This window comes from Festucalex cinctus, chromosome 15 (assembly GCF_051991245.1).
Source record: "Festucalex cinctus isolate MCC-2025b chromosome 15, RoL_Fcin_1.0, whole genome shotgun sequence".
Taxonomy (NCBI): domain Eukaryota; kingdom Metazoa; phylum Chordata; class Actinopteri; order Syngnathiformes; family Syngnathidae; genus Festucalex; species Festucalex cinctus.
Window position 1 is genome coordinate 4,882,082 of NC_135425.1, and position 25,419 is coordinate 4,907,500.

The following is a 25,419-nucleotide window of genomic DNA, read 5'->3' on the forward strand; positions in this document are numbered from 1 at the left end:
GCCCTTTCTGTTCTGCGGATGTCGAAACAGTGACTCGTTTATTTTTGGCTCTTCCCCTTTGTCCAAAGCTTGATATTTGTAAGTTTATTGTTGAATAGATTGAGAGATTTTTTAACTGTTTTGGAAGGATGTACTATTTGGTCTCTTCTTTGGCTACACTTTACATCCAACGGTGTAAATTCATACATAGGAAAACTTGTTTTTTTTTTTTGTTTTTTTTTGCTTTCAGTTGCTTTCAAAAGTCAAGCAGGACATCGATTCCATCAAGTTTTCTGAGAAAAAAAGACCTGCAAATTATGTAAAAATTTCAGTATTTTTATTTTTTTTTGTTGTAAACTTTATTCTCCCGGCATATTGTTTTATTTGTGGTTGTGTTTTGTCTAATCATCAAATTAATTTAGATGACATAGTTGATAAGAATGTCTATTTTGTATGTTAATTATTTTCAATTAATTTCAATTGGGAAAAAAAAAGAAGAAAAAAAAAAAAGAGCCAAGGCATTGCATTCAGAAATGAGAATCTTGGGACTGCAGCAAAAACGAAATTCAGAATGAAGTCATTAGGTATTTAAATGAAACAATATTAATGAGTAAGATATAAGTAGCGTTTTCGTTTTAAATTTAAATTAAGCGGTTCGGAAAATGGATGCTTTTTACTTACTGCCTTTATACGATTGGTCCGGTAGGTGGCGATAATGCAACTAAACGCTGGTTGAAAACGCTGAAGAAGAAGAAGAAGAAGAAGAAGAAGAAGAAGAAGAAGAAGAAGAAGAAGAAGAAAAAAGAAGAAGAGATGATGATGATGATGGCGGAGGCGACGATGATGACGTCTAGTTTGTCAACCCTTGGTGGTTTCACGTTTGAGAACTGCAAAAGGTAAGTGCGGTTGGTTGAGAATCAACATGTCATATTCAATATTCAAGAGTATGAAAACAGTTATTCCTTTTAATGTCCGTATCCGTATTGTAATGGTCTAGTTTTCGATGGGATGACTCAGCCCTTTTCATATACGTTAAGCGCACATGTTAATATGTTATTCAACAATGTAGGATTTTCGTTGTTACGAGTATTCGACACCATTGCACATAATTGCCATCTTTGAGTTGTGAAAAATAGGAAGTTTTTTTTTTTTTTTTTAATCGGCGTATCTATCAGCCCACTTGCTAGCCCACTTGCTAGCCCACTTGCTAGCCCACTTGCTAGCCCACTTGCTAGCCCACTTGCTTTGGCCGGGGTTGGGGTTGTTGTTCGACCAACATCCAGCTTTTACAGTTTGCGATTAGTCAAGAGAGTGCGCGCAGAGGCCCCCGACACACGCTGATTGACATTTATCGACTTGGGAGAATGGCTTGGCGAATGGCCACTGCTCGGAAAATGGACCGGGCATTGGGTAACTAATCTGATGGTTGGTCCTCCCAAAGTGTCAGGTGTCTGGTCTGGTTTCATTATCCATCTACTAGTAGTAGATGGATAATGGATAGAATCTACTAAGTAGATTCTACTAGTAGGGGCGTGTCCAAAATATCGATACATAGATATGTATTAATATTAATAAAAACGGTACCGTACCAATATTGATATATGAGAAGGAAGTGCTTCAATGAGGAAAGTTATTACAGAGTTGCCGACAGTTACCGATTGTCCATATTTTGTTATGGAATCAATTAACGTTGCAGTGTTATGGATGTAATATGATTACAGAAGCCGCTATCTTCTGGAATCAGATTTGTGTAGCTGCGGTGACGTAATGTGCCGCAATTCATTCATGAGCAGGCAAGCTTGCGGACGCTACGTGTTCAGAAACCACTTTTTCAAGACAGGGCACCTCCAGAGCAGAACAAGGGAAGCTCGCCAAACATTTATCCGACAAAAAGGTGGGCTGGGGCGGCCTCCTCGGCCCGACCGCTCGCTCGCAGCTCAGTTTTTGATAGAGAGCCTGAAAGACGGCGAGGGCACTTGGCCACGTTAGGCAAAGCTAACGTCTTATTAACCCAAATCGATGCTCTTCACATCAGCGGTGAGGCCTAATAGCAGAGTTGCACAAAATGTTATTGGAAATGTTCTTATCACAGCGACCCAAACCAAAACTAGGGCTGGGTATTGCCGCCTACCTCACGATTTGATACGTATCACGATACAGGGGTCACGATACGATACGTATCGCGATACATATGTATCCCAATACTTGATCTTCAAGGCGAGAAGTATCCCTATATATTACATTAATTTTTTTGCATTTTCTAATAACAGTCATATGTATACCTAAAGGATATGTTTGTTATGCTGACTAACAAAAATATTTTTGTTAGCAGCTCTTCTGGTTTACCACCAAGCGGCATACCTGGTCTAAATGTGCACGCACTGCAGAGCAAGGAGTAGCTTTCACAGACACACCGGGAAACTTTTTGAATAGGCATGGGCCAATTTGAGCAAAAATATCAAACTATTCAAATTACAGCTCTAAAATGTGCTTATTTGAAATATTTGGGAAAATAAAAACAGCATTTTTTTTAACAAATTCTATTTCATTTTTTAAACAAAATATACAAAATTTGGTACATTAAGACACGTTCCATGTTAAATTTCTAAGTAAATAAATGTTGATATTCTTCCTCTGCTTTAATTTTTCTTGGCAAGACACAGTGTCCAATCACTGGTGAGCTATTTTTGCATTAATTGAAGGCAATTAACTTCAAAGACGCTGCAGTTTTTTTTTTTTTTTAGGTACAATGCAAGCTGCAAAGGCAAACCGTTAACTGCCTATTTAAAGTTAATGAGCAATATCGATTCTGACACCTGCGTATCGATACGCGTATTGTAATGAGGCCCGCAACGATATATTGGCGTATCGATTTTTTGAGCACACCCCTAACCAAAACCCTCGGAAAAGTTAACAGTGAAGCTTCATCTCCAGATTATTACGTCCAGTAATGTGCAGAAACGCCAACTTTATTTATCATAGAATAAACACAACACTGTACTGTATGCTTGTGGTTATTCATTTATCCACCTCATGTCGTTTCATTTCTCAGTGTAGTAATAAGTGTTGAAAATGTAGTGTAGCTAAATGGTGAGTGATATTTTTAATCATCTTTTTTATTTTTTTTGGTGCTTGACTTAACATTGATTTGTTCTTTGAAGCGTTAATATTTATTTGCGCAAATAAATTGCCTTAAGTTAGTATACAGTAGGGGTGGGCGATATGGTAAAAATGCCATCACGATTTTTTAAAAATAAATTCACGATCTCGATTTTATCACGATTCTTTTTCTTTTTTTTTTTTCATATTTTTAGACTCATCTTCACATTTCTGAAAATTTTTGTAAAATTTAAAACATATTTAAAATGTATATAAAACCCTAAAAGAAAAAAAAAACAGACATCTTAAGCCAACTAAGCTTTCTGAACAGGTTTTAAATGAAATAGTGCGTTTATTTTGATCATATAGTGCAATGAATGTAAACCTAAATGGTAATGAACAGTCTCAGTTACTTCTTTCCACGGCTTGCTTGTTTTTTCATATGGATTGCCCTTGGTAAATGCATGTGATTATTAAACAGGTACATTTTGTCGTCATCTGACGCCCGAACAGAATCTCCACAATCTTTGCAATTTACTTCTGTCTTGCCTTGTCCTTTGGGGAAAAGCCAAACCAATTCCACACTATGGAGGTGGACTTTCTTTTCGGAACCAAATCGGTATCACTTTGGCTTTCCGCCATGGCTTCCCGCTATACAAACAAGCAGGGAGGCCGGAGTGTGACGCACGGTGCACTGTGCGTGCTGTGATTGGTTGGTCGGGTACACATCGCAGCTGTGGTCAATATTCTCCCAGACTACAGGAGGCAGTAAACAGTGCCAACGGTGAATGAACAGGGCTTAATACTAGGGATGCATGATACGATTTTCAACCGATACCGATATACCAATAATTTAGAGGTGCCGATGTTGATAATCGATAAGTAAGCCGATAATTGATTGCAAAATTAACTTATACAAATATGCTTTCGAGTCCTACTATAAGTCAAACACATTGAAACATTATATAAACTTTGCACAAAGTTGCAATGTATGCAAAGCACCATGAAGCTGAATTTTATTTATATGAGCCACAACCACAACAGATGGACCAAAGGGGCATGTCTATAATTATTGCTGGATTTCTTTATTATCTGGTTTATCTGTTTGACGTCCAATTGGTCGATAATTGCTGATAATTATCGGCCACAGATATTATCGTGCATCCCTACTTAACACCACAATAGAAATTGAAAATGTTTTTTCCTCAATAACCTATCGACAAAAACAGTTTGGAATTAGTTCGCAAAGTAAATAACACACAGAATTGTAAAGTACAAAACACTGTTTACAACAGTGTTTGCTCCGCGTAGTTTACAAATTCTCGTAGGTGCGCATGTGGGCAATAGGGATGGAACGATATCCAAACATCACGATACGATATTGCGATATGATCGTCACGATACGACAATTATCACGATATTGCGGGGGTGTTGGCGATATTTAAAGATCACAATATTGTAAAAACAGCTCATACTAAAAAAAACAACGATATTGTGCTTTTGTATATAACAGCAATGCATATAAACCACCTACAATCTCTAATAACAATATTGAGGCACTTACTTGGTAATGCAAGCACATATTGATCGCTTCACAAGCAAATTACGTTCCCCTTTATCTGACAATTAGCATGGATTTTAAACATAGAAGGCCAAAACATCCCTAATGAAAATTAACCCTAATAAACTAGCCACTAGAGGGTGCTATAACTGCACAAATGGAAATCAACCTGACTTTTTTTTTTTTAACAAATGTGTTCCTTATAAATAGGGATATCACTATACCAGAAATTTAGTAGTCGATGCCGATACCATTGAAATTCCACGATTCTCAATGCCATTTCGATACCACAGTAAAAATAGAAAATAAATTTAAAAAAAATCCCCTGTGCTTCAACATACTCTTTTTATTAGAAGTGAACAAACAACACTGTGTGCTTAAAGGGATCGTTCGGATTTTTTAACATGAATCTCAATTTGATCCTCACCTCCCGTGTGTGCGATCAGCACTGACTTACCCCTGACAGCGTTCTGTGACACGCGTTCTGGTTCGGCGTTGGACGAGAGGAAAATAGTCCAGCAAGCTGGCTGGGGTGTTCCAATCAAATATTTTGCAAATATATCGAGTTACGTATGCGTAAAGTCATGCTACACCTCCACAAAAAATGGTGCGACCAAATCCTGTGCTGTGAGACCAACTAAAAATGTTAGTCGCACCAGTGCTAGTAGTGGAAAAGTTAGTGTAGAGCCCTGCAAGTTGACATGGTTTTGAGAATCAAATATATAAATATTTGTTTTTCAGAAATGGCTTCCTGGAAGAAAAAGCAAATGAAGTGGGCTGTAATTTGCCCTCTGCTCGTAAAACTGGAACTACTATCTGCGGTGTTGTGTTCAAGGTGAGTGGCAAAATTACTAAAAACAATTATACACACTAGGGCTGCACAATATATCGAAAAAATATCGATATCGAGATATTGGTCCTTGCAATATGCATATCGCAAAGGCATGCAATAAGTTTTATATGGAATTTTATGCTTTTTATATGAATTTGACCAGTCAGATGCTAACTAAAATGTGCATCGCCATTCAATAGTTGAAAATTATCAAGACATAATTACAATTAATGAACTAAGATTACATTAAGGTTGCTTATTTTGCCACATGAAAAATGATTTATTTCATTAGGTAATAAAAATGAAATTTCTTTAGGTACATGTTAAATATCGCAATAATATCGATATCGCTATGTTCAGCAAGTATATCGCATATCGCATGTTTTTCCAATATCGTGCAGCCCTAATACACACACACACGCACATACACATATATATTAGGCCTGGGACGGTTCACTAAATCGAAAGTTACGAATCTAACTACGGTTCTATGAGTCCCGAACGACCGCCAGGTGGCGGTGCTGTAACCAGCACGGAATTCCCCTTGTCGCGACAGCGTCATCGAGTAAGAATTACAAAAATGCTCGTACGTGGTTCCGGCTGACGTCGCACCGTATATAAAAGGGAACGTCGCCAGAACACATCCTCTAGAACCTTTCTCGCGCAGACCAACACGAGGGTTCTGAGTGACAAGCAATGCTGGCGGTCGTTCGGGACTCATAGAACCGTAGTTACATTCGTAACTTTCGTTCTATTTCGTCCCTCCCGACCGCCAGGTGGCGGTGCTGTAACCAGCACGGAACGCCGAATACCAGTGATGTCATGAAGACCCTGCAAAATGTACCTCACAACGGGGCCTCCGCAGGACCACGAACCACGTCCAGTGGATGAGGAGAGGTGACATCCAAGCTGTAGAACCTTGAGAACGTGCAGGGCGACGACCACGAGGCAGCCGCACAGATGTCCTCCAAGGGCACGCCTCTCAGGGCAGCCCACGACGTAGACACACCCCTGGTGGAGTGGCTGCGAACCGCCATCGGAAGGGAGCGACCAGCGACTCTATACGAATGTCGAATCACATCTCCGATCCATTGAGAGAGGCGTTGTTTGGAAATAGCGGCCCCTTTTGTTGGGCCGCCGTAAGACACAAACTGCTGGGTGGATGTACGGCAGCGAGTCGTAGCCTCCAAATAAGAACGGAGTGCCCTCACAGGAAAAGCAGAGGCCTGGAGCGGCCTCTCCGTCCGTTGAGGTCGGAGGAAAACGCGCAAGGCGAATAGGGCGATTGGCCTGGGAGCCCGACAAAACCTTGGGCACAAAAGCCGCATTTGGCCACAATGTGACCCCTGCGTCGTTGGGGTGCCAACGCAGGCATTCTGGACAAACAGAAAGAGCGTGGAGCTCCCCCACCCGCTTAGCGGAAGCGATCGCAAGTAGAAACGCCGTCTTACGAGACAACCACTGCAACTCCACCTCGGCCAGCGGCTCAAAGGGGGGTTTGCACAGTGTGTCGAGAACCAAGCGAAGGTCCCAGGCGGGGACCCGAGGCGGGGTCCGCGAACAAAGGCGAAGGGCTCCCTTAAGGAAGGAAGACACGAGACCATGGCAACCCACTGATTTGCCATCAAGCGTAACATGGCGAGCCGAAATTGCCGCCACATAGACTTTGATAGTAGAAGGGGAGCGCCCCTTGTCAAACACAGATTGAAGGAACTCCAAAACAGCCGGAATAGGGCACGTCACGGGGTCCAATCCGCTGTTGGCACACCACTCAGTAAACAACTTCCACCTGTTAGCATACAACAAACGAGTGGAAGGGGCTCTGGCATTCAGGATCGTGTGCCTGACAGACGCCGAGCACGCCGTCAACCCTGAGTCACGCCCTCCAGCGGACAGACACACAGCCTGAGCCGACGAGGATCGGGATGCCAAATCTGCCCCCCTTGCTGGGACAGAAGATCCAGCCAATTCATCCGTCAGGCGCCACTGACTGTCAGGGCACCTGGCATCCTCTCTCAAGGCTTCCTCCGCAGAGACGATCAGTGAAGCAACAGAATACTCCACCTTAGGCATATGTCCCAGCCCGATAGGAGCAGGGAACCGCATATTAGTCAGCACACGTCCATCCGCAGGAAGCCGAGGGAAAACACTTGGGTTAAGCCAGCAGGCCTGAAGATCAGTCAAGAACAGACGAGATTCAGGGACCCAAAAGGCCTCTGAGTGGTCCATCGGAGAGAGGCCACATTCGGCAGGAGGCTGAGAAAACACCGACGTGTCCAACCCGAGACGTTTGAAGGCGCTGAGCATAACCTTCCGCGCCACGTCCACGCCAGCTGAAAACTGACTGAGGAGACGTCGGGGCTTCGGACACAGAGTCTCCCACATCACCTTCGTCCTCAGCCTCCCTCCAAGCGCCTCATTTGAGCGGCCAACTGCGACTCAGACCTGCTTTTCTTATCTGCAGGGGTATGCGCAGAAACCGACCTGCGTTTAGGCCGGGCCCTGCTGGGGGGGTAAACTCCCTTCCCGACGCCGGCCTCCCCAGCTCGGTTACCGAGGTCTGCTGCGGCAGTACATCAGTCGACGTAGTGGCCCCAGGGGGGCGGGCCGCTGCTGCGTCAAGCCCTTGAGCGACAGGAGAGGCAGCAGTCCATGCGGCCTTCTTCCGGCAGGAAGGAGCCTCCACAGTTCTTACAGCTGGTGGCATCTTCCATAGCAACTTGCAATCGCCGCGCAGTCAATGAGTGTGCGCGCCGAAATGCTGCTATCTTCGTCTGGGATAGGAGGCGAGCCGCCCCATCACCAAAGGAATCAAACGGAGCTCCGCGCAACAACGGCGGCAGAGTCCGTGAGGAGGGAGCGACCACAGGCGATGGAAGTGTCACATACGCGATCGATGTGCCGAAGCTGCACCGAAATGGCGGATCGGCCTCGCGATGAGAGGGCGCACACACAGTGAGCAGCTCTATGTGGCGTCACAAACAGTCGGCGTGTAACAGCACCCTAGCTATCTAGCAACATCAAAGCAGCTGGTGCTTCTGGCAAGAGTTGTGTCAGCCTGAAATCACACACTCCAACGGAACACAAAACAAGCTAGGAAAGGATAGTATTAGCCGTACCCGCACCAGCAAGTCATACCAAAACAATCCAAATGGCTTTCGTTACAGATGACAATCGAACTCACACGCACCAGCCTGAAGCTGTCACAGCCGAGGGGTGGCAAAAGTGGCTCTCGTGATGATGGCAGGAGAGATCCAGTCTATCCGTAACCATCGCGAAAGAAAAAATGCACTGAACCGTCGCAGCCAAGGGGGGCGAGACACACTCGCAGCCCCGATCCACTAGATCACAGGCTACTCGCGACGGCACGGTGCGTATAACGCTGTGCGAGAAAGGTTAAAGAGGATGTGTTCTGGCGACGTTCCCTTTTATATACGGTGCGACGTCAGCCGGAACCACGTACGAGCATTTTTGTAATTCTTACTCGATGACGCTGTTGCGACAAGGGGAATTCCGTGCTGGTTACAGCACCGCCACCTGGCGGTCGGGAGGGACGAAATAGAACCACGGTTCAGTTCGGTTTTCGGTCTTGTGCTGATGGTTTTCGGTTCAGTTCGGTATGCAGTAACTGTAATTGTATTATCATTTAAATTATTGAATTTATGAGAGTGGCATATAGTGGCAGGCATAACAAATAACTGAAGGTAAAACCAACCTGTGTGTGTCCCTCTGTTGCCATTCATACAATTGACTAAGTCATGGTTACCTGCAAATATGCAGCTTTGTGTTCAACTATATAAGCCCAGATTTCACAAGTATATTTGTGACTAAACAGAGTTAAGATAATTATTTTAGTATGCAAACTTTTTATTTTTGTTTGTTGGTGTACTGTGAGGTTTTTCTTCACTTATAAGTGCCTTAGCTGCACCGGTTTAAAAAAGTTTTTCCTGGTTGTTTTTTTTTTTTTTTTTTAACTCTGATTTGTAATTGACCGTTTTATTTACTGAGTGCTTCCATTGCTTTTATTGTTGCCTGTACTGTGCAGGTGTAACGTGGGTACCAAGACGACCTGTTGAGTATACACGCTCTTTATAAATTATCTTTGATGTACTGCAGCCCTCGGTCATGTGACCGCACGTACCACCAATAAGAGCCGCTTATGGTCAGCAGTGCGGAAGGAGCCAGAGAACGCGTGTGGAAATGTTTGTTGCGGATCGATAGCCGACTGCCAGCACCGGACTGCGTTGTTTCACCGTTGCGGTTGTTTGAAAAGTCGAATTGGCCAGACTTGAATTGATGGTGAGCTAAGCCCAGGAACAGTCAACGAACATTGAACGCAGCTAAGGAAATGGAGATTCCTGCCAGGAACCCCAGCCACCTGCTCTGTTCGGGCTGGTAGGAGGCTCTCGTAGCCGACCCTGCACATTTCCATCACTTGCACTCTGATCTGCAACCCCCCCGGATTCATTCTCTCAGTTTCTCACATTCACTCATACACATCTGTTGCTGGACAATTGGATCACTATATTGCTGGTTGCATGAGCTGTGATTACGTTTTTGCGCAAGTGAACTGCGAATGTGCAATTGCCAACAAATGAACTTCATATTGCAGAACTTTGGAAATTATCAATCAGATAGTTTAATCCGCACCTGGATAAACAGTTCTTTCTTTCTTTTTCCTTTTTCTTTATTTTTATTCCCATGGTAAATGATTGAAAATTTATTACTTGCATTGAATGGCCATTCATTTTGTCTCTTGTACATATGTTGTATAATTGTCTTGTCCACTAGGGTTGTTGTCCACGTTGTAATTTAATACATGGTGAAATTACCAAACGCAAGTTTTAGTCTCTGCCTCCTCTCTTCCCGAGCCGGACCTTACTCTTCTGACACCTAGCCTATTCTTACTTCTGTACTTTTGTTATGATATGCAGCAAATATTGGCTACATAATTTGGTGAGCTAGCCAGGAGAGAGTTGGCAGAACTGTTGCGGACAGAAAAATATACAGCATTAAAATGGATGTGTTTGAGAAACATGGCATAAAAATACCCAATGCAGTTTTGATTGAAGGACTTACTAAGACAGAAACGGATGAAGAAGTCATAGGATTTTTGACAAAATATGGCTCAATTTTAAAAATTCAAGTTATTGATGAGCCAGAGTCTGTGTTTAACCGTAAATGGGTTGTTGAGTATAAATCTGGTGCTGCCATAGTTGCACCTCGTGACACTTTGCCATACACATTTGTGAGTGATGATGGTAAACTAACTTATGACGTTTTAGAACTGTCAACAGTGTATAATGCAAATAATGATGACCCTGATTTTTTCCATGAATTTTTCTCTCGGTTACTCGATTTAGCAACAAATTCTACTATTATTATTGGAGGTGATTTTAACACGGTCTTGAACCCGTTAATAGATCGTTCTAATAATACGATATATACAAGGCGATTACGATCCGCTAAAGTAATAGATGAATATATGGAGGATTTTGGCCTCAGCGATGGCTGGAGACTTCAAAACCCAACTAAGAAGGAATTTACTTTCTTCTCTGCTGTGCACCGATCTTTCCTAAGAATTGATTTTTTCCTTACAAATAATTCTATTGTTGATAAAACTGCTATAAAAATACATTCTATAATTATAAGTGATCATGCACCAGTCTCCCTCACTCTACAAATTGACTCTACCTTTAAACCTCCCCCGATATGGCGTTTTAACATCTCATTACTGAAAGACGTAGAGTTTGATAAAATTATTAGAAGGGAGTGGGCAGATTTTTTGGAAATAAATGACTCTCCAAATATATCTCCATCTCTTCTCTGGGAAGCAGGGAAAGCGGTAATTAGAGGGAAAATTATATCATATTCAACTTATAAAAAGAAACAGGATCAAAAATTAGAAAAATACCTGGAAGATAAAATTAAACAACTAACGGATGAATATGTATTAAACCCAAATAATCAAATATGGATAGAACTACAGAATATAAAAATACAGTTAGATAACATGTTATCTAAAAAGACAGAGTTTATAATACAACAGTTGAGATATAATAATTTTGAACATAATAATAAATCAGGTAAATTCCTGGCAAATCAACTTCAACGGAATCGGGAAAAATCTCTTATAACGGCTATTAAAGACATAAATGGTGAATGCACACAATCACCAGAAGAAATTAACCATATTTTTTATAACTATTATCGAAATCTATACACAGAAATTAATAGACCTAACCCTGAATATATTGAGGAATTCCTAAACAGCTTAAATATACCTCAGTTATCTATTGAACATAAAGATATTCTCGATACCCCGCTTACTATAGATGAGTTGTATCGTGCTTTAGACAGTATGCCTAATGGCAGAGCACCTGGTCCAGACGGCTTTCCGGCTATATTTTTTAAACATTTCTGGTTAATGTTTGCTCCATTATTTCTAAGAGTAGTAACTGAAATTAAAAGTAAAGGTGATATACGTCAAGATATGAATATAGCAGCAATTAAACTTTTATTAAAGCCAGAAAAAGACCCTACCCTCCCGTCAAGTTACCGACCGATATCACTAATTAATACCGATATTAAAATTATCGCTAAGGCCTTGGCATCTCGGTTAGAGACGGTAATCTCGACAATTATTCATAGTGATCAAACAGGTTTTATTAAAGGTCGTCATTCTACTAATAATATTAGGAGACTCTTTAACTTGATTAGTATGTCACAGCGGTATGATAAAAAGGCAGTTGTTATTTCGCTGGACGCAGAAAAAGCATTCGATAAAGTTAACTGGTCCTTCCTCTTTGCTGTCTTAAATAAATTCGGCTTCGGGGAGTCATTCATTCAATGGGTCTCAATATTATATGATTCTCCTAAAGCTACAGTTACTACTAATGGGATTACATCACAGAGTTTTACTTTACAAAGGGGAACAAGACAAGGGTGCCCAATTTCTCCTTTATTATTTGCTATATTTATTGAGCCGCTTGCATTAGCTATACGTCAGGATAGACGGATCCAAGGAATCCACTCCGGGACAATAGAACATAAAATTAATCTATATGCCAATGATATATTACTCTATTTAGAAGAACCTGCTATCTCGCTAGGGGAAGCATTTAAATTAATAACTAAATTCTCTCACTTATCAGATTACTCTATTAACTGGACAAAATCAACATTATTACCTATTACAGAAAATTCATGGAATCCTACAAGTCAGGATCCACACTACTCCTTTCCTACAGGTAATTTAAAATACTTAGGTGTTAAAATTTCACCTAAGTTAACTGAATTAACTTCTTTAAATTTTTCACCATTATTGGATAGTATCCGTAGTGACCTGGAGCGCTGGAATAATCTTCCGATCTCTTTAATAGGACGGATATCTACTATAAAACTGAAAGTTTTACCAAAGATTAATTATTTATTTTCAATGATTCCATTTAAACCTACGTCTAACTGGTTCCAATCGCTGGACTCTGCTATCATAAAATTCTATTGGAATAAAAAAAAAGCCAAAATTAGTCTATCTACTCTTCAGGAAAGTAAATCTAAAGGAGGTTTAGAGGCACCAAACTTTATGTACTATTATTTAGCTAATCAACTACAATATCTTGTGCTATGGACACAACCCAACAGAGATACTAACTGTTGGTTGGAATTGGAGCAGAAGGATTGTAATAATCTTAGACTGTCAGATTTACTCTTTATTACAAAATCAATAAGACGACATAATTGTTTTAAAAACCCAATGATAGCCGCCACCCTGACTGCCTGGTGGAAGGCATTAGAAATTACAAACTCCCAATTGGCGCCCTGTGGGCTCTCTCCCATTTGGCATAACCCCGACTTTCAACTTAATAATCAGTCGTTCCATTTAAGCCTATGGGAGCAGAAAGGAATTACACACCTTCATCATCTTTTCTCAGATAATAAGTTTATATCGTATACAAACTTGGTCCAGAAATATGAAATAAAAAAGGGAAATTTCTTACATTATCTGCAAGTTAAAAATATGGTTAAGAAACAAATCCCAACACTTCAGGATACGCTCCAACTGCCTGTCTTAGCTAAAGATATTATAAAGCTTTCTCCAACAACAATAAAGAAAATATCAAAAATATATACGTTATTTTTATACACAAATAAAACGTATTTACCGACTTTAAAATGGGAAAAAGACTTGTCTATAGTTCCGGAACCAGACTTTTGGACCCAAATCTGTGAAAATGTATTTAAAATGACCAAACAGACAAATTTGCAACTTATCCAATATAAGATACTTCATAGAACATATATTACACAATATATGATGAAAAAAATGGGACTCTCTGACTCCGACATTTGTCTCCAGTGCTCACAAAACACTGCCGATACTTATCTTCATGCTTTATGGTCATGTACTCCAGTGCTGCATTTCTGGACTAAAATCTTGGGAAAGCTCGCTGATATATAAAACTGTAGGCTTCCTTTATCTCCAAGATTGTGTTTACTAGGTGACTTAACAATAACTGAGCTACCATGTAAACAATCTCAATCTATATTTATAGCCCTTACTATTGCTAAAAAAATAATCCTTGTCAATTGGAAAAATAAACAATCTCTAAATATCGACCACTGGTTAAACTTACTAATAAATTATATCTCAATGGAAAAAATCTCTGCCTTAAATAAAAATCAAGTATCAAGATTTAAACAAATATGGTCTATGTACATAGAATATTTTAATCTCAATTTGGCAACTTAATCCTGCCTAGATTCTGCCTGTTAACGAGAGCCACCACATCGTTACAACTTCTGTTTTCGCTGCTCCTGTATTTGGTATTTTGTATCTGATTGTTTTTATTTTTATATAGTCAGGAACCTAGTTGCTGCTAGTGGGCTCGAGCATACCACACTATACGACACTATACTCAATAACTCCTTAAGATCTATTTCTAGTGGGCACTAAGCATCAACACTTGGTGTTACTGCATGCTAATTAGTCAATTTTCTTGACGCCGTCCCCTGTGGTCGGGCGGGGGTGGTTCTGCCCCAACCCCCCCGTTGTCTGCTAGGTGGCGGTTGCGTCTTGGCCGCTCCCTGGGCCCCATGTGGGGTGCGGTGTTGGGGTGCTTCCCCTGGTGCCCGGGGCGGTGCCGTCCCGGCGCGGTCCGCTGCTCCGTGCCCGGCGGCGCGGTTCGGGGTGGGTGGGCCTCCGGTGTGCCCCGTGGTTCCCTCTCCCCTCCCCCCCGTCGCCTCTCCCTCCTCGCCTCCTCCCGCCCATCCTCCTCTGCCTCCCGGTCCCTTTTCCCTTGTCGCCCTCCCTCCTCCTCTCCCCCCCCGCCTCCTGCCCTGCAGCCGCCCTTTCGCCTTCTTGTCGTCTTCTCCCCGCTTCCCCCCCCCCCCCCCCCCTTCCCTGTCTGCCCTGCGGCCCCTCCCCCTCCCTCTCCCTGGGCCTGGGGCTTGGCCCGGGCGTCGGGCTCCGGGGGCCGGGCGAGGGTTTGGGGCCTGCCCACTCCGGTATAACTCCTGGCGCCCCGGGCGGGCTCCGGTGGCCGGTGGGCTGTCCGGTAGCCCTGCTGCGCTGGCTGTCCGCCCATTGTGGTGCCGGGTGGATGAGGTGGGGGGCGGGTGGGGGTGGGGGTGCTGGGGGGCGGGCGTGCCACCTACACCCGCCGGGTTGGGTGAGGCCCCGCTGGTCGCTCCTCTTACTCACTTCACTAGCTTGCACTATACACTTTGTAAATATACACATAGGGCACACAACACATTTCTTGGTGGGGTGGGGAAGGGTGGAAACACCGTCTTCACCCTTCAACTCCCCTCCAATTTTAATGCACCTCACGTCCAAGGGGAGGGGTGAGTTGGGGCGGGGAGCCATCAGAGGGGATGGACTGCAGTGCCTGGCAGCGCTGTGGTCCCCCCCATTTGTGTCCCTGCCCCACCACTTTGTCCCTCCATTCCCTTTTTTAATGCACCACACATATACATATTCATTTTTTTGGGGGGGATACGGGTGTGTCGGAGTAGGGGAAATTTTTTTAGGGTAGGGGGGGTGCTCGCTTTGCTGGACCGCGGTTGACGGCTTCTTTCTTTGGTGGTGGTCCTTATGCATGCCAGATCCGTCGCACCAGCATCTACTGAAACTCAACAGAAGTACCCTCTCCCTCCCACAGCCCCTTGGTGCTGGTGTCTGTGGTTCTCACTTTGCTTTATCTATCCTTCCCTCCTTCCTCTCTTTAGTTTTTCCTCTGGTAACTTGAGATCTTAATTTATTAGAAGTATGAGGTTTCTGGGGTTGGCATAAGACTCCGGTTTTGTAACCACGCAGGAGGGGTCTTGTTGGTGCTGGACTTCACTTTGATGGATTGGATGTACTGGCTTCTATTGATCTCACTCTGCCTTATCGATCCTTCCCTCCTTCCTCTCTTTAGTTTTTCCTCTGGGCTCTTGAGATCTCGCTAAATTTGCTGGAATTTAGAGGCTTCCGGGGTTGGCGTAAGACTTTGATTTTGTAATCATGGGGAAGGCAGGAAGTGTTTGGTCGGTGCTGGATGTCACTTTGATTTACCTTTCTTTTCTCTTTATTTCTTTTTTTTTCTGACCTTTTCTCTGGTCTCCTGACCATTTAAATCTCACGACTCTGGCAAGATTCTGAAGTACCTGGTTAAGGCGAAGGGTAATGGGATATTTATAAGGTTTTAGGTGAATGAATGAGTATAAATTTATACGTATTTGCACGCACGCAAACGCACGCAAACGCACGCACACATACACACAAAAAAAAAAAAAAAAAAAAAAAAAAGAGCAATGATGACGAGACGTTGAATCGGTAAGACTACCGAATGAACAATTCTGAGCTCTTCAAAAAAAAAAAAAAAAAAAAGAACTGTCAACAGTGTGTGCTACTCAAATTGAGAAGCTAAAAACTGATGCTTATTTATGAGAATTAAAAGACTTGGCTAAGCGTACAGGAAAGGATTTTACAGAAGTCCTTAATGATGTGATGTCTCTGCTTGGCCACTCTGTTACACAATTAAGGCCAACCCCACAAGATTCTGGCTCACTTGCCCAGTCTAACCCACTGCCACCATCTGATGTCACCTTAAATTCGCTGGCTGTCTCCACTTCTAATGCTGAGAACTCGAGTCAAGAATCAGACCAGTCGGAACATAAGACTTCACATACACCAAGATTCTTTGTCCCACATAATGCCGCTTCTGATCTTAATCCACAAGAAGTCCAGCGTTATGTGGTGGAGCATATAGTTAAAAATGAGGACAGTGCAATGGTTCATCTTTCCAGCCAGCGACTCAGTGCTTTTTCTGGGAGGTTGCCCCGCCCCCAGAATGAATCAGATTATGAGACATGGCGTTCTACTGTTGATCTGATGTTAAATGATCCATCTTTCTCCGACTTACAACGGTCAAGAAATTTTTTTGAAAGTCTCTTGCCTCCAGCTGCAGACATGGTCAAGCATTTGAAACCAGAAACACGCCCAGCAGTCTATCTTCAAATTTTGGATTCAGCATACAGTACCATGCCAGATGGCGATGAGCTCTCTGCAAAATTCATGGATACTTTCCAAGATGCAGGAGAAAAGTCATCTTCATATCTCCAGCGGTTGCAAGTTGCCCTCAGTCTAGCCATTAAGGGAGGAGGAGTCCCACACACTGAAACCAACAAACACCTGCTTAACCAGTTTTGCAGAGGATGTTGGGACAATACCTTGATCTCCGAACTTCAACTCAAGCAACGAAAGCATAATCCGCCATCTTTTGCTGAATTATTACTGCTGTTGCGTACTGAGGAGGATAGGGAAGCAGCAAAGACCGTTCGAATGAAGCAGCATCTCGGTCCATCCAAAACAAAGGTCCTGACTCATGCTCAATATGCTTATGCTGGGGCTGAAGACCATAAAGCCGTAACACTGGAAAAGTTAACGGAACAGTTAGCGGACATACAGAGACAGTTGGCAGCTTTGACTGCAGCCCAATCCGCTCAGAGGCAGTCATTATCGGCAAAACCTACCCCTCCTGGTTCCGGTGCCAAACCAAAATCTGCATCACGATCCTTAAGACCCGCACCAGCAGGACCGAAGCCAGGTTTTTGTTATCGATGCGGAGAAGACGGACGCATTAAACCAGCGTGTGACAATCCCCCGAACTCTGCTTTGGTGACTTTCAAGAAGAAACAGCATGCTGACAAACTGCAGAAATGGCACAAATCCAATCCCCCATCAAGCCAGTCTTTAAACTGAGCCCAGTTCCTGTTACGGGGCGCACTGGAACTGCTTCGGACCAGCAATGTCCCAAGAACTCTCCATCAGTTACCTGTACAGAGTTGACTTCGTCACCACCTCGAAACACTCGATTACCAAAAGGATTAATAGGATCCAAGTGTACAAGTGAAGTTACCATCACTGGCCAAACTTGTTCCTGTCTACTTGACACTGGGTCACAAGTCACCACCGTTCCTGTTTCATTTTATAACAAGCATTTTTCCTCTCAACCACTGAAACCCCTTTGTGATCTCCTCCAAGTTGAAGGCGCAGCCGGTCAAGCTGTTCCCTACTTGGGGTATATTAAGATGTCAGTCACGTTCCCCAGTGACTTTGTGGGTGTTGAAATGGAAGTGGCTACATTGGCGTTCGTGATTCCAGATTCACCTCCAGAGCTTCAATCACAGGTTTTGATTGGAATGAACACTCTAGAACCTTTGTACGACCAGTATATTGAGAGCAACCACGGTAGCTTTCAGCCCTTAGCACATGGGTACCGAGCTGTTTTGAAACTGCTCCAATTAAGTCACCAACAAGTGCAGCTGGGCACCAATGGAGTTGTGAGACTCTCAGGCAAAGCTCCAATTGTCATTCCTGGGGGTCAGACTGTTGTAATTGAATGCTCAATCAGTACCAGCATCCCACTTGCACGCTCCTGTGCGCTCATTGAACATCCAGCATCTCTATTGGCAGGTGAACTTTGTGTTGTAAATTGTCTGATTACAGTTTCACCGCATGCCTTTCACAAAGTACCAGTTATTATAAAAAATGAATCAGAACACGATGTGTGTACTCCACCCTTGAGCCCGATTGCCAATCTTGTGCTAACGCCTCAAATCCTCTCACATGATGCCAGTGTGAAGTCTGACTCCACACTACCCCCTCCCCGTGATCTACAATTTAATTTTGGCGATTCATCCATCCCACAAGAATGGAAAGAACGGATTGTGAACAAGCTGAATGGAGTATCGGAAGTTTTCTCCCATCACGATCTAGACTTTGGCAGAACCAATAAGGTCAAACATAACATCAAGTTGCATGACGAAACCCCATTTTAACACCGTCCACGGCCAATCCATCCACAGGATATTGAGGCAGTTCGACAACACCTGTGAGATCTCCTGAAAACTGGAGTTATCAGGGAATCAGTCTCTCCATTTGCTTCACACATCGTGGTAGTCCGTAAAAAGAACGACGATGTTCGTCTATGCATTGACTATCGAAAGCTGAACCTCCAGACCATAAAGGATGCCTATGCCCTTCCCAATCTCGAAGAGTCGTTTTCTGCACTGACTGGTTCCAGGTGGTTCAGTGTATTAGATCTCAAGTCTGGTTATTACCAGATTGAAATGAGTGAAGTTGACAAAGAAAACACTGCATTTGTAACACCATTAGGGTTCTGGGAGTTCAATCGCATGCCACAGGGTGTCACCAATGCTCCTTCGACGTTCTAACACCTCATGGAGCAGGGTATGGGAGACCTTCATCTTAAAGAAGTACTTGTGTTCTTGGACGACCTGATTATCTTTTCCAGGACATTGGAAGAGCATGAGGATCGCTTGCTGCGAGTACTCACCCGTCTGAAGGAGTTTGGTCTCAAACTGTCCCTGGAGAAATGTATGTTTTTCCAAACATCGGTACGTTACCTGGCTCATGTGGTATCAGAAAAGGGAGTAGAGACTGACCCAGAGAAGATTTCTGCTTTAAAGACCTGGCCAATTCCACGAACCCTGCGAGAATTGAAATCATTCTTAGGATTCATCCGGGGATATGCCACTATAGCCAAGCCGCTGAATGACTTGACTAGGGGTTACATACCCACTCGCAAGTCAGGAAAGAAAAAAAAACATACCAAGCATCAGGACCCAAAGCATCTACCCTTTGGAGAGAGATGGTCTCCAAAATGCCAGCATGCCTTTGAGACCTTGATCGACCAGCTGACCACTGCACCTGTCCTGGGTTTTGCTGATCCAAAGAAACCCTACATCTTACATACAGATGCGAGCGCCACAGGTAGTGATGGCGGGATGAAGCCCGTGAATGTATCGAGTCTTTTGGGCCATTTGCTTCGCCAAAAGGCTGATCAGTTGAGGACTCCAGTTCCATTTGTGACATCACTAACCACAGGACTTGGTGCAGCGCTGTATCAACAGCAAGACGGACACCTGAGAGTTATCGCGTATGCCAGTCGTGGGCTTTCCATCAGTGAGTCACGGTATGCAGCACATAAACTGGAATTTTTGGCATTGAAGTGGAGTATTACAGAGAAGTTCCACGACTATCTCTATGGATCCAATTTTGTTGTGGTTACGGACAATAACCCACTCACATAAATTCTTACGTCTGCCAAATTGGATGCTGCTAGTCATCGTTGGCTTGCTGCTCTTTCCACATATACTTTCACACTCCAGTATAGGGCTGGAAAGCAAAACCTTGATGCCGATGCGCTGTCACGCCGTCCACATACATCTGCTTCTGATGCTTCTTCTGATTTGGATCTTGTCAGCCAGTTCACTTGTGATCACAGCAGTGACCCTGCATGTGGAGTTGCGCCAGATGTTGTTGCAGCCATTTGCCAAAACCATCTTGTGAAACCCTGCTCGTTGACTCTCTCTGCTGATTCCCATGCTTTCACTTTAGTCGAGTCCATGACTCTGTCTGCCAAGGCTATTCCCGAAAGCTGTATTTATGAAAGTCAACATGGATTGCCAGTTGTTCCATCCCTATCTCTTCAAGAACTTATGACGAAACAAAGATCTGATCCATCCAGCCAAGCAGTAATTCACCAGTTGGAAACCGGCGAGCGAGTCCCTCCCACAGTAAGACAAGAGCTTCCTGAACTTGCTCTTCTACTTCGGGAGTTAAACCGCCTGAAATTGTTGGATGGTTTCTTGTACAGGAAGAGGCAGGATGGCGATCAAACCATATTTCAACTTGTTCTTCCTGAAGAGCTGCGATCCTTGGTTCTGAAAAGTCTACATAACGACATGCGACATCTAGGGGTGGAACGTACTTTGGATCTCGCAAGCTCCAGATTCTTTTGGCCACGCATGTCAGCTGACGTTGAGACCAAAATCAGAACGTGTGATCGGTGTGTCCGAAGGAAGTCCCTGCCGGAGAAAGCTGCGCCTTTGGTCAATATCATTACCACCCGGCCGCTTGAATTGATTTGTATGGATTTTTTGTCACTAGAACCGGACCAAAGCAACACCAAAGGCATACTTGTCATTACAGATCACTTCACGAAGTTTGCTCTTGCTCTTGCTCTACCCACGCCAAATCAAAAAGCGCGGACTGTGGCACGTTGCTTATGGGAAAACTTCATAGTCTACTATGACATTCCTGAACGTCTTCGTTCTGATCATGGACCTGATTTCGAATCTAAGCTTATAAAAGAACTCTGTGAAATTACCGGCATTGTGAAGACAAGGACTACTCCATACCACCCACTGGGAAACCCTGTAGAGCGGTTCAACAGAACTCTTTTAAGTATGCTTGGAACTTTGGAACCCAAGCAGAAGATGCGATGGAAATAACACGTGAAACCCCTCTGTCACGCATGCAACTGTACTAAGAGTGATGTGACTGGATTTACACCGTACGAACTAATGTTTGGTCGTTTACCCCGTCTTCCAGTTGACCTTGCCTTTGGTTTTCCAGTTCGAGAGAGGCAGACCAAGTCACATTCACAATATGTCGAGCAATTGCGGTCCAGGCTTGAGCAAAGTTTTCAACTTGCCATCAGGAATGCAGAGAAATCAGCAGAGCGAAACAAGATTCGATTTGACCGACGCATAATTCCATCTCGTCTGGAAGTTGGTGATCGTGTTCTTGTTCGCAACGTCAGGCTGCGTGGAAAACACAAACTAGAAGATAAGTGGGAGCGTGACACGTATATTGTTCTCAGTCGTGCTGGAGATCTCCCAGTGTACACCGTGAGACCAGAGGAACAGGAAGATGCTCCAACTCGGACACTTCACCGTGATCTTCTTCTCCCTTGCGGGTTTCTACCTTCTGATTCTTGTCATACACCTTCTGAGGTTACACCCCCTCGGAGACCAGTGACTCGCAGTCAACACAATGCTGTTCCTATTACTGAAGACTTGAGTGATGAGGAAGATTGTGATCTGCCTTTATTTGCAAACCCCTTTCCGGAGACTTTTGAAATCAAAAAGACAGTTGACGAACTACTTTCACCTCTAAGCCCCACAAGTCTCTTGACCTCGCCAACACTCAGGGACGCGCCAGCGCCTACACTTGCTGAACCTGTGGAGGACCACTTAGCTGATCTTGGAGGATCCTCTGTTGATGTCACATTGCAATCTCCATCTGTGGAAAATAATGAAGAGCGCTTACCTGCAGCGGATGGGTCTGTCGCAACCCAACCTGAAGTCAGGGATCTGGACAAGATGGATGAAGAAGCAGAGACTAGCAGGGACTGTGGCCAAGCAGAGACATCCATCAAGTCGGCTGAGAGTGTCCCTAACCAATTAGATGTACTTGATGACTCTGAAAATCCTGTTCCACCGGTGGTTGAGCCTGAGATTGTCCGTCGCTCTTTAAGACAGTCACGGCCGCCTACCCGACTCACTTATTCTAGTTTAGGTAATCCTTTGATCTCGGTTGTTCAGACACTTTTCCATAGTTTGGCTGACGCCTACGGCGAGGCATTTGCTGCCACCCCTGTAGTGAACGCAAAGTCTGATTTTCCTGTTCGCATTGTGTAACATGAACGCGGAGGTGCATGGTCTAAAGGGGGGAGTGTGTAACGTGGGTACCAAGACGACCTGTTGAGTGTACACGCTCTTTATAAATGATCTTTGATGTACGGCCGTGCTCGGTCATATGACCGCACGTACCACCAATAAGAGCCGCTTATGGTCAGCAGTGCGGAAGGAGCCAGGGAACGCGTGTGGAAATGTTTGTTGCGGATCGAGAGCCGACTGCCAGCACCGGACTGCGTTGTTTCACCGTTGCGGTCGAATTGGCCAGACTTGAATTGATGGTGAGCTAAGCCCAGGAACAGTCAACGAACATTGAACGCAGCTAAGGAAATGGAGATTCCTGCCAGGAACCCCAGCCACCTGCTCTGTTCGGGCTGGTAGGAGGCTCTCGTAGCCGACCCTGCACATTTCCATCACTTGCACTCTGATCTGCAACCCCCCCGGATTCATTCTCTGTTACTCACATTCACTCATACACATCTGTTGCTGGACAATTGGATCACTTATATTACTGGTTGCATGAACTGTGACTAAGTTTTTGCGCAAGTGAACTGCGAATGTGCAATTGCCAACAAATTAACTTCATATTGCAGAACTTTGGAAATTATCAATCAGATAGTTCAATCCGCACCTGGATAAACAGTTGTTTCTTTCTTTTTCCTTTTTCTTTATTTTTATTCCCATGGTAAATGATTGAAAATTTATTACTTGCATTGAATGGCCATTCATTTTGTCTCTTGTACATATGTTGTATAATTGTCTTGTCCACTAGGGTTGTTGTCCACGTTGTAATTTAATACATGGTGAAATTACCAAACACAAGTTTTAGTCTCTGCCTCCTCTCTTCCCGTGCCGGACCTTACTCTTCTGACACCTTGCCTATTCTTACTTCTGCACTTTTGTTATGACATGCAGCAAATATTGGCTACACACGTTGAGATTTATTTTATAAATGTAAAGTGGGTTATAACTAAAATCTATTTATTATTATTATTATTATTATGTTTATGTTCAGCACTTTGTATACAGCAACACCTGTTCTTAAAGCGCTTTATAAATAAAGTTGAGTTATTATTATTATTATTATTATTATTATTAGTCGTCGTAGTAGTAGTAGTAGTAGTAGTAGTAGTAGTACCTCTACTTACGAAATTAATTGGTTCTGGTAGAAAGTTCTTCAGTAGAAAATTTTGTAAGTAGAGACGCATTTTCCATGTAAATGCCCTAATCCGTTCCGAACCTCCCAAAATTCAGACATACATGTTTTATAAAGCAAAAAAATGCATCAAAACATGTAACAAATACATGTTACAATTAGATTATTGCACAATAAATGAGAGTTGTGCATAATGTAAAAAACAAAGAATAGCGTAAAGAATAAAAATGATGGTCATTTACCATTAACTGCTGTCCTCATCGTTTTTTGCCCTCTTTGGTTCATGCTCTCCTCTCTTAGAAGTTTTTTTTTTTTTTTTTTATACACAAAAAAAAAAACAATCCTTCGGAAATGTCCAAGTCAAACATCTTAGTGAGCAAACGCCCAACTGGTGAACACTTTTTCTGGGCGATTCTTTTAAACAAATTCTGAAACTTCATGGAAACTTCCGGTGTGGCGAGGCATCTTTTTCAAAAAAAGGCCCGTCTTGTTGCAATTAAAAACTTACTGTGCCTTCATCAATCACCAATTGTTTGAATTTTTGCACAAATTCGTTGGCCATTAGTTCATAATTTACAAAAAATTATCGGAACACCTCATGGGCCGCGGGATGAATGATGAGGACGCTGTATAGACACTAGGGCTGGGAAAAAAAGTCGACCAAGTCGACTAGGTCGACTAAAAATCGGTCGACTGGAATAATTTAAGTCGACGCTCCGCCCAGAGTGTGTTGCAAACTTCAGTGAGAAGAAGGCGGACAGAGTAATATTTATTTATTTTTTTAATGACTTCTGTTTGGTTGGTCTGATTGGTTGTTTGAATTTGGAGGTGTGTTGCACACCGCCATTAGCCTAATTGCGCATACAGTTCTTTTACTGCAAGCGTACATGTACACTCGTACAGTATTTACAATATTTATTAGTTAAGATTCTGTCCTCATTGGTTGCACTATTTTAAAATGGAGGAAAAGCGAATGGATAAGAGGACATAGGTACAGGCTCTTTTAAAACATTTGGGAGAGGAAGAGAGCGCGACATGAATCGGAGTCACCAAGCCACCATGCACGTTATTACTGTCAAGCTTGGTTGGTGAGGTGAACAACGACCCTCAAAAAGTCTGTAAAAGCTGCAAAGATACACCCGGACCTTTAAACGCTCATGGATCAGTACAGCAGCATGACTGCCGAGTGAATGGGACGGCCAAATCGACGCCACGGTTCATGGATACCGCAGCAATAACATGGATTCAGTGCGTCACGGATAGACAAAGGTAAACGCAACAATAATGTTCCAGAAATACTTGTAATATTGTCATTTAGTTCGCTCCCTCGTGTGGCACTTGGCAGCTGCTTAATTGTGTGACAGTCACTTTCTATTATTCAGCAGTTATTTATTTCGCTGCGACCGGCAAATCTCCTGCGAGGGTTATTTTGCCGTGAACACTCGGAACGAAAATTCTTGGCCTGCCGTGAATACCACGATTGCTTATAGACATTCACAAGCGTATATGAATAACACAAATGTGCACGACCAGTTCGTTGTGGCGTCGTGATGGCCGTTTATGGGGGATGACCGTTCACGGGGGGTTAGCTTAGCGTTTCACGGCAACGTAGGCAAAGTTTTACACTCACCGTGATAGAATAACCCCCTCACAAACACGGCTTGAATCGCAAAGCCACGTCATCTTGGTCACGAAAGAAGAGCTTGTTCCGCTTGGCGTTAAAAAAATAAATAAATAAATAAATAAATACCCTCGGCGTAGCATAAAAAAAATAAATAAATCATCGGCGTGACAAAATAA

The 25,419-nt window shown here is 43.4% G+C and overlaps 1 protein-coding gene across 1 annotated transcript in view; it reads left to right on the forward strand.

Annotated features, from left to right (window-relative positions):
- The first annotated feature begins 749 nt into the window (after nucleotides 1–749).
- psmb7 (proteasome 20S subunit beta 7) overlaps nucleotides 750–25,419 on the forward strand; it is a 94,636-nt gene continuing 69,966 nt past the window's right edge. Inside the window, exons 1-2 of the mRNA XM_077497431.1 lie at nucleotides 750–875; nucleotides 5,381–5,474. Of these exons, the coding sequence (XP_077353557.1) occupies nucleotides 793–875; nucleotides 5,381–5,474 (177 nt within the window). The 5' untranslated portion in view covers nucleotides 750–792. The remainder of the gene's footprint in view (nucleotides 876–5,380; nucleotides 5,475–25,419) is intronic.